This window comes from Danio rerio, chromosome 9, assembly GCF_049306965.1.
Source record: "Danio rerio strain Tuebingen ecotype United States chromosome 9, GRCz12tu, whole genome shotgun sequence".
Classification (NCBI taxonomy): domain Eukaryota; kingdom Metazoa; phylum Chordata; class Actinopteri; order Cypriniformes; family Danionidae; genus Danio; species Danio rerio.
In genome coordinates this window covers 22,458,581-22,468,987 of record NC_133184.1, presented here as the reverse complement: position 1 = coordinate 22,468,987, position 10,407 = coordinate 22,458,581, and the positions used below count along the sequence as shown (strand labels likewise).

The 10,407-nt window shown below is 32.9% G+C and overlaps 1 protein-coding gene and 1 long non-coding RNA gene across 3 annotated transcripts in view; both read left to right on the top strand.

Moving 5' to 3' along the window:
- LOC141376109 (uncharacterized) overlaps positions 1-10,407 on the top strand; it is a 607,180-nt gene that overhangs the window by 285,516 nt on the left and 311,257 nt on the right. The window lies entirely within an intron of this gene.
- gdap2 (ganglioside induced differentiation associated protein 2) overlaps positions 323-10,407 on the top strand; it is a 47,138-nt gene continuing 37,053 nt past the window's right edge. Inside the window, exons 1-7 of one of the 2 annotated variants that reach the window (XM_073911828.1) lie at positions 323-526; positions 3,013-3,243; positions 4,265-4,404; positions 4,576-4,729; positions 7,223-7,311; positions 7,423-7,499; positions 7,780-7,939. In XM_073911828.1, coding sequence (XP_073767929.1) covers positions 3,035-3,243; positions 4,265-4,404; positions 4,576-4,729; positions 7,223-7,311; positions 7,423-7,499; positions 7,780-7,939 — 829 coding nt within the window. In that variant the 5' untranslated portion in view covers positions 323-526; positions 3,013-3,034. 2 annotated transcript variants of the gene reach the window in all.

Genomic DNA, 10,407 nt, shown 5'->3' with positions numbered 1-10,407 from the left:
TCCGTCCTTATTATTTCCTTTGCGTGTGTGGTTTGTGTATGTGTTCTTCTTGTGATTTACGCTCATGTTATTGATTACTTAGGTCTATGAAGTCACAATGTTGTGCCTGAGGCCAAATGTGCTCGCAAATAAAACATGTATTTAAGTTATATATTCGTTATTTTTTATTGTACTTATTTTGCAATTCTCATTGAACGTAGAACGTCTATTAAAATCTGTGATTACATTTTTGAACACGTCTGTGCGTTTTCGACACGGATTGACAACACATCCACACTCCCTGCCGCAATCCCGGAAGTGATGATTTTTGTTCTCGTGAATCAGCTGATCAGGAAACTCGCTGAATGTTGCACGCACGATGTGTTGACCACAACCAGTAAAAATCACATTTTAACAATGGTCTATTTAAAAGCGGAAGGAGAGAGAGGACGTTGACAGTGGCTTCTGACTCTTTCGTCCGTGCATGGATTTGAGCTAACGCGGTTTTGTTTTTCCAGGAGATTGGACTGAATATCTGCATCATCTGGTAGGTGGCTGGACATTGTGATGAGTAGTTGTGGTGCTTTACGTTGGTTGCAGTTTCACTTTTATAGTTGTTATATTTGGAATTAATACGAGGTGTTATTTTCCCTTTCGTCCTCCTCAACGCAGTGTATTATTATTGGTGCTAATGAACATGGAGACTGGACGTTTATATGTTTGATCGAGCCTATACTTTGTTGATGTTGATGATGAAATCTAATTTGAGTCGACCTTTACACATGCGCCTCAATGCTGCTGAATATCTTATCTGTTCCTGGACTCCTGTGTGTGTCTGTCTGTGTGTACTGATAGAGCCTCTCTGTTGTGCCTCAAAGTCAATTATGTTTATGAACACTGCACTTCTCACACTTATGCAGATCATGCTGGCCAGACACAGGAGTTGTTGCTGGAGTTTTTATAACATACTTTATAATCTGAAGAATACATTTTAAACATATGTAATGTTTTTTTGTTTGTTTGTTTGTTTTTTTAAGACAGTATAACACAATAAGCACTTTGAATATAAGCATTTAAAATGTATGTATGTGTATATATTAGGGCTGCACGGCATTGAAAAAATCTAACATTGCAATTACTTTATTTTGCTGAGATTTATACTGTAATATGAATGCAATTTTAGCTTAGATTCAATGATTTGATTAACTCTACCTGGAATAAAATCATTAACTTTAATTGGAGTCATCTCGGTAAAGAGTGAATGAAATAAATTGCACAAATAAGTAAGAGAGTAAAGATGAAAGTAAAAACATTAGTCAGATATTCAGCTACAATACGATATTATCATGATATTTTGCCCATGATAATGATAAATCACGATATCTGTGATATATCACAAGAAAACCATCCACAATATATCATGCCATTTGTAATAAATTGGTGGAAAATGCATTAAAAACTTTTAAGATGTATTTCTTTTATTAACAGCACATATATTTTTTCATTGTTATGTGTTCGATCCGCCATTACGAGATGCACCACCTCATGTATATCTCTACTTTGTCCTGTCCTTATTGAGTAATCAAATGTAATTTAAAATGTAAACACTGTACATTCTTCATCAGCAGCAGTTACATGTGCCAGTGGCATCTGTACATCAGATGTCGTGTCACTTCATTTTAAAACTGCTTCTCTTCTTCATTGCTGACCAACTATAACAGATGCTGACTCTTGCGAATGCACACATTGTGGTATCAATGCTGAAATTATATATATATATATATATATATATATATATATATATATATATATATATATATATATATATATATATATATATATAGTGCAGTCCTAGTATATATGTACGTGTTAAAAGGTTTTAAACTATACTTAATCTGTTAGTCAAAATTTGTTCTATTGGGAAATTTTTAAAGATTAATAGAGATGTAATCATTTCCATATCATGTGCTCGCCATTCAATATGTATATCACTCCGTTAGATCAGTCAAAGTGAAATGAAGGTTTTCTATCAAATTCGATGTATATAAAAAGCATATTCAGCGAGCTTCACAGCAATCCACATTACTTCAGTTAAAATGAAGATATTTTTCTTGCTAATCAATCAGTTGTTTTAAAGGGAAAATTTCATTTTTATGTGCGCTTTGTCATCTATCATTTTCTCTAGGTATAAGATTTGTGGGTTTTTTCTATGAATGATAATTCTCCAAAATCTTAAACGAACATGAAATATGTTTTGAGAGATTTTTTTTTGTGTGAAATATAAATAGGTAAAATATAAATATGAAAAGGTGCCATGTTTTGGATATCTTTTTATTAATTGTTAGAGAACATGTCTGTGTTTTAACTGAAGAAGAGAAAGCAAGCAATATTTGGTGCATTATACCTTCTTTTTTATCCCAATAAGTTAAAACAATTGATATTATGACCAGATCAGATTTTATAATAAAACAAATATTAGTAGTTTACACAAACCCACACCTAAAATGACCAGTAAATCCATAGAAACTGAGAATTGTCAAGTGTTCTCTAAGAAGCATATTGCTTCATTGTTTACAACTTCAAATTTAAAAGGTCAAATTAATATTTTTTTAATAAAGTTCCTTTAAAATAAGATTTATAATTCCAAAAACAGACTAAAAGAGCCCAGGGGCAGCTTAAATAATGCATTGGTGCTCTTTGGGTAAGAAATTCCTCACAATAAACAGCAAAAATCAGTCCAGGGCACTCGAAAAATGTGGGAAAATTATTTATAATTAATTAAACATCACAAAATCAACTCTTAATTAAATTAAAGTGTAAAATCAATATTTCCATTACGTTGTTAATAATTATACGCATTAATTGTGTGCTTGAGATTTACAGAAGTCTGTTATCGTAGTCTTCCACGTATATGTTTCAGTTGAATCAGGCATTTGTGTGTGTACGATTAAATTAATGCGCTAGCATGCCTCAGGTCATTCTACAGTCTCTTTGTAAGTAAAGAAAATGCTTCTCTGTGTCTTTTCACTTCAGAATCAGACAGCAAATTTGCACAATGGATCCCTTGGGAGCCCGTTCCCAGTTTGTGGAGGTTCTGAACCTGCCCACATGGGACCAGCCTCAGGGAGTCCAGGACGAGCTGGATGGAGAAAACCACTATGAGGAGGAGGAGGAGGAAGAAGAGGACAACTTGACCAATCAGCTCAACTCTGTTAACTCACCGTTTACTTTCAGACAGGACATTAACAACAAGATTGTACTATTGTAAGTGACATGCTAAACATTTTTGTTTTAAAAGAACTGACTTCTTTATTTTGCTGTCTCTGTTTATCAGTTAAATATTTCTTTAATAAAAATGTATATTAATAAATCAAATCACAATGTGCATGTAGGGAAAAAGTAAAGTTCAATGATTGCATAATTTGGGCCAAAACAGTTATTTCTTTTTTCACTCTTCAGTCTGCACTGTGCTCATTGCATCAGTTATTTGCACAAGATTTTCAAGTCTTTTAGTCATTTCCTCGTGCCCACAAATCCCCCTTATGGCTCAGTCACATGTCTAAAAGGTCCTTCAAGCTGTGCTTTGCTTTCTGTGCAATGTAGCTTTGTTAGGGTAGGATAAAAGTTTTCCCCCCTCTCTCAATTCATAGTTTCTGCTTTTTTCTTTTTCTTTTTTTTAAACGAAAGAGGAAATGCATTGCATGAAACTTCTCTATGATGTTCAGTTCATAATACTTGTCCTTCTGGAAAATCAGGCACAAATGGAATTCAGCAGTGCATGTAGACTTTTCATTTTCAGGATTTTTCATATCATGTTATTCTTCTGATTTCCATTATCACTGTTTTTGTTTTTATTGTTGTGAACATTATCTTTTGAAAACAATGGATCACTTTAAATCATAAATAATTATTAAATGTAACTTTTTTTTTTTTTACTTTTTAAGGTTAAATTTGTTGGAAGAAAGATCAAAGTCCCATAATGCAATTCAAAAGAATAAATAAACAGGAGGATAAAAGAAAACTTGAATAACAAAGCACAAAAACTGCTTTTATGAGTAGTTTTTCTTTTTTTTTCTTTTTACCTTGTAGTTTTCAGCTTGATTTCTAAATCAAGTTTATTTTTATTAATATTTACTTGTTTCCCTTTTTTAATGACCTAAAATGTTTTTTTAGTTTTTGTGTTCTCCATTCTACAGTTGTTCTCACAGTTTTTACATAACAAACATAATGTTCTGAAGATTCTGATATGTGATCTGCTGGCCTATATCTTTCCCTTATATTGCAGTAATGGAGACGTGGCACTTTTAAACTGCACAGCAATCGTCAACACAAGCAATGAGACACTAACAGACAAGAACCCCATATCAGACAGTATCCACAGACACGCTGGACCTGAACTAAGAGATGAACTACTTAAGCTGAAAGGTAGGGGGCGCTAACTGGATATCAAATAGACATCTGTCGAGCAATGATCTGTTGATGAGCAATGAACAGTTGATATTTTTAAATGCAGTGTGTATTTCTAATAGATCTTATCTCATCATTTTGTTTGTTTAGTTCTGATGATATAGGGTGTGCACATCTTTTTTTCTCCAGGATGTCGGACTGGTGAGGCAAAAATGACAGAGGGATTCGACTTGGCTGCACGATTTATAATTCACACCGTTGGACCCAAATATAAAGCCAAGTACCGGACAGCTGCAGAAAGTTCTCTATACAGCTGTTACAGAAACGTCTTGCAGCTTGCCAAGTAAGCAGGATCATTGCAAGAACAGTTGGTAGTGAAATGACCAATGTGTTTTAAAACTGCATGGGTTGCACTTGGTAAATAGGCTTAGTTCTGCTCACACAGCAAAAAAAGGCTTTTATTACTTATATTTTTGTCTTGTTTCTAGTCCAAATATCTAAACATTCTTAAATCAAGAATACATTTTCTAGAAGTAAAATTATCTTATGTCAAATAAAAACAAGATTATTTTGCTTTCCCTATGGAGCCTTTTCACAAGCCTGTTATGATGCATACGACAGTCATCATAATCTTTAATCCTTAAAAGTGTTTAATATTTCAATTTTTTTTTTAAACGTATGAACATTTATATGCATTTATGAATGTATTATATCATCTTTGCGTCAAATTACAAAAATGAATTAGTGCGTATGTGAGCTGTTTTAATGCAGCGCCAATGGGGCTGAGAGAAATTTGATGTTGAGTTTTCTTTCATTATTTCAGCAAATGATGTAAAAAAAATATTGGTTGTACTCTCCAATTCACTCAAGTTTACCCAACTATGGCGACTTCCGCAACTGAGAATCCCGGAAATGTGAAAAGGGCCCATTGTCAGATTATTTAGCTTGTTTTAGGGAAAAACTCACTTCATTTTGGCACATCATTTCCTAAAACAAGAAAATATTTTTTGCTTGTTTTAAAATGCCCATTGCTTTAAGAATTTAGAGATATTTTGACTAGAAACAGGATGAAAAATAAAGGTAAGGTAAGGTAAAAAAATGTTTGAATAGTTATTTTACATTATCCTGGTTGGTATGGCATTCCCACATGTCAACAAGGAGTTTAGGACAAAAAAAACATTCATGTTCAATGTCTCTCGATTATTAATGATGATGTCTGATGATGTGAAGCATTAACCTTGTGCACTGTCAAAATAATGTCTTGAAAACAAATTGTCACCTTGGAATTGTAAGGTTCTGTCTGCATTCTGAATGCTTTTAAAGTTTTTACATTCCATAGCAAACAGTATGTGTGTAACATTTGCTTTTTAAATAAAAAGTCTTGAAATGTTAAAAAAAAAACTTTAAACAGAAAAACATCCCATAATGTAAATAAGTTGTCAATTAATAAGAATATGTCGGTAACGTAATTTTGACAAAAATGTCAGTTAGCACCTTAAAATTCTAAGTTGACAAAATGTTGTCACTTTAACTTATTTTAATCAGGTTTCATTTAAATTTTCAAGGTTCTATAAAGTTTAACTTATTAGTAGGCCCACATGGAATCTGCACGCGCAGAATTTTGCAGATTTTAAGCCATCATTAATTCTGTTTATTTACTTGAGTAAATGTGTATTTATTCAGTTTTTTATTAATTAAAGTAATATTATTGTCTAATATGAAAATGTTAATCAGATTTATGTACAATGCAGTTTGTACAGTCATATTTTCTGTATTTTAGTTGAGATATTATATGAGAGACTTGCTTTGTTTACCAAATAAAGTGAATCTAATTGGATTTGCATTTTTAACATTAAATAAAAGTTATAAAGGTATTACTTTTTATTTAATATATTAAGTATATGAATAAATAAATTTATTTATTTCTTTTTATTTTATTTCATATATATTAAGGTTTCAGTTATGATACTTCCAAAATCATTCAGCAGAAATCCGCAGACTTTTACCAAAATTCTCAGCAGAAATAGCAAAAAACGTCCACAGATTCTGTCTGGCCCTACTTATTAGTCAGTTTCATTGAGTTAGTTGAGATGACTAGAATAGTTAATTTGATTAGTAGCACTTTACAGTAGGGGTATATTAGCTAAAGTTTGTTAATGTATTTACTAACATGAACAATGCATTAAATACAGAATTTGTTCATCTTTTTTAACGTTAGTTCCTCATTCGTTCTTGTTAACACACAGTGTATTAACTAAAGTTAGCAAGCTTAAATTTGCATTTTAATAATGCATTAATAAGTTGAACCATGATTAATAAATGCTGTACTGTTAGTATTATTAGTTCATTCATTCATTTTCTTGTCGGCTTAGCCCCTTTATTAATCTGGGGTCGCCACAGCGGAATGAAACGCCAACTTATCCAGCATATGTTTTACGCAGTGGATGCCCTTCCAGCCGCAGCCCAACACTGGGAAACACTCATATACTTCCCCATTCACACACATACACCACGGCCAGTTTAGGTTATTTAATTCACCTGTAGCGCATTTCTTTGACCTTTTGAAAACCGACACGCACATGGGGAGAACATGCAAACTCCACACAGAAATGCCAACTGATCTGGCATGACACGAAAATATATAAGATTCCCAGTATGAATGTGTTAGCTTTTGTGATTGTAAAGATGAATGTTGTTCATCTAATATTTGGGAATGGCACCGTGTGTCAATAGGAGTGCTTATGTTTATGTAAACTACATTTCTGCCGTAAGGAACCCGCTTAATGACTGACTGTCAGAAAGTTAAATCATGTATGACTGACATTTCTGCCTGCAGGGAGCATGCCATGGTTTCTGTGGGCTTCTGTGTGATCAGCACAGTCAAAAGAGCGTATCCTGTTGAGGACGCCACTCATATAGCATTAAGTAATTTCATTTTCTTTCTTGTTTTTTAACATGCGACATGTGAGTTGAGCCCTCTGTGATGAAATTCAGAGGAATCTCATCAGAATGTGCTTTCCCCATGTTTGTTTTTAGGAACTGTTCGCAGATTTCTGGAGAACCATGGCGAGAACATTGAGACGTTGGTGTTTGCTGTTTCGGATGTTGAGGAGGTGCGCAGCATTTCGTTTTCACTGTTATGCAACAGAATCCATCCTTGAAATCTCTAAACCTGCCTCTCATTTTCTTATGAAATTCTTGCTTATTCAGAGGCCAGATTTGTTGTGATTGTGGGTGAAACCCTGAGCTCCGCCATTATACAGTTTCATGTGTTTCTGTTTAACAGTTGCATAACACAACATTCTTAAATAGTTAGAGATATAAAATATTTGTGTCAAATGTTTGATATGTGTGATCGATTGACCTTGAGTTTGTTTGTAATTGTTCTTCCAGCCAGTGTACAGGAAGTTATTGCCTTTGTATTACCCACGCTCAAAACAAGAGGAGAGAATCAGTCTGCCTCTCCTCCCTGCCGACATTGGCAATTCTGAGGGAGAGCCGGTGGTCCCGGAGAGACAGATCCGCATTGCTGAAAAGCCAGTCAATCTAGAGGGTGAGCTCAGATTTAACATATTTATAAGTCTTTCAGATAGCACTTATCTTTCTCATCGAGGTTGCTGTTAATTTATGAAAAATACAGTGCAATAGAATTGGTGTAAAAAACTATTACACAAGTTTAAATGAACTGTTTTACTATTTTAAAATGCAGTGCATTCCTGTATTGGCAAAGCTGAGTCTTTGGCATCATTCCTTCAGTCTTTGGTGTCACATGTTTTTTTTTTAAGAATTCTAATATGCTGATTTGCCACTTAAGAGACTTTATTTTTAAATCAATATTTACTTGTCCATTTATGCATTTGGCAGACGATGTTATACAAGGCGACTTGCATTAAATACCACTTTGATCTAATATGTGAGCTACAGAAAAAAGAAAATGTTTATATGAATGTTGATATAATTTAGAAAATTGCAATATATATCTCTTTGTTTACAGTTAAAGTCAGAATTATTAAATCCCCTGAATTATTAGCCCCCCTGTTTATTTGTTTCCCGAATTTCTGTTTAACAGGGAGAAGATTTTTTAAATGCATTTCTCAACAAAATAGTTTTTGTCATGATGACAGTAAATAATATTTGACTAGATATGTTTCAAGACACTTCTATACAGCTTAAAGTGACATTTAAAGGCTTAACTAGATTAATTAGGTTAACTAGGCATGTTAGGGTAATTAGCTAAGTTATTGTATAATGATGGTTTGTTCTGTAGACTATCAAAAAATATATATATTTTGATCTTAAAGTTGTTTTTAAAAAATTTAAAACTTATTTTACTCTAGCCGAAATAAAACAAATAAGAGAAGAAAGAAGAAAAAATATCAGACATACTGTGAAAATTTTCTTGCTTTGTTAAACATAATTTGGGAAATATTTAAAAAAAGAAAAAACAATTCAAAGGGGGTTTAATAATTCTGATATATAAAAATTCTGTATATATAAAAATGTAATATGAGATGGACAGAAACTGAGTAATGTTAGTGTAATATTAGTAAAATATTAGTGTCTGATGCAGCAAGTCCAGAGACAGTTGTGTACAGCATGATTTTATATAAAATTCACTTTAATGTGTGTATGCCTAAAAAGTGGGCATTAACCAATTTTATTTCCCAATTGAAATAAGTAGCGACTTGGACCCGGAAACAGTATTTCATAATCACGACAAGTGTATTTGATATTTTTGTGAACTTTTTAGGTTTCTTTAATGGAACATTTAATTTATTTGAAATAGGAATACTGTATTTTTATAAAAGAATAGTTTATTTTTTATCATTCCATTTTTGCCCTTGATGAATATATTTTTATCCTCACCTCAAAAGTAAATCTATTGTATATTTTTCAGATGAATGCAAATGACCATGTACTTCTAACTAAATAAGGTCCTGAGACCCAAGTTATTATAAATATTACAAGACTGGTCTGCACTCATTAATTTTTATTTAAGTTACAGCAGGACGTTAGAAAAGGACACATTTTTCTGCCTATGTCTGAAAGGAAAATGAATGAGTTTTGGCCAGTATTGTTTATTTTTTACAAGACATCTAAATTAATTTGATAAATCTGATGCCATTTCAAAATCCTAACACCAATGTCAAATGAAAACAACAAATAGCACTACTAAATAACTAATACACTTTAATACTACAATATAATCATGATAATAGCCTTTTATTTTTTATGCTGAAACCACAGATGGCAAGATGAACCAGTAATATACAGAATATTGATGCCCTTGATGCTGAGAGAATGTACTGTACACCATTTTTGAAAGCTAGAAAAAATGTGTGATGTCAATAAATTAAAAATGGTAGTGTTGGCTTGGAACTGGGAACGCTAGATGAATAGCTATTGTGGACCGCTTTCATTCTTAAACGCCATTTTAAAACAAACGCATCAGGGTAAATGGGGCTCAATGTGCTCAAATCGCTTGGAAATGGAAAGAACACCCATGTTTCTGAACAATTCTTTTTCTTCTATTGGGTTTAATTGTGTTTGGCAACACAACTTGGTAGGTGCGTCTCTGAACACCGCTAAAAAGAGAAGAAGCTATCTCATGCACATTAATGAAGTTGCATCTCATTCACAATAGAGGGCGCTGATTGGTTTGAACCAACTTGAATTTCTCATGAATTAATGCACAGACATGCTGAAAACTCAAAGACATCATTGTGTACTACTGGCCAATCACTACACTGAAATTTACGCAATTACTTAATCTTTGTGATGTTGCTATGGTGTCTTATCAACATAAGGATGCGAGTAAATGTTTGGCCGCATTCATCTGTAACAAATTTATTTCTCAGAAACATTCTGTAGTGTAATGTTACCTGCCACTGGTTTGGTAAGGCCATATAATAATAATAATAATTATCATTATTATTTACATAATAAATACATTATACGTTTGAGAGTCCTCATAAACCACCAAAACCAACATATATGTGTGTGTAGGCACCGATCTTTACA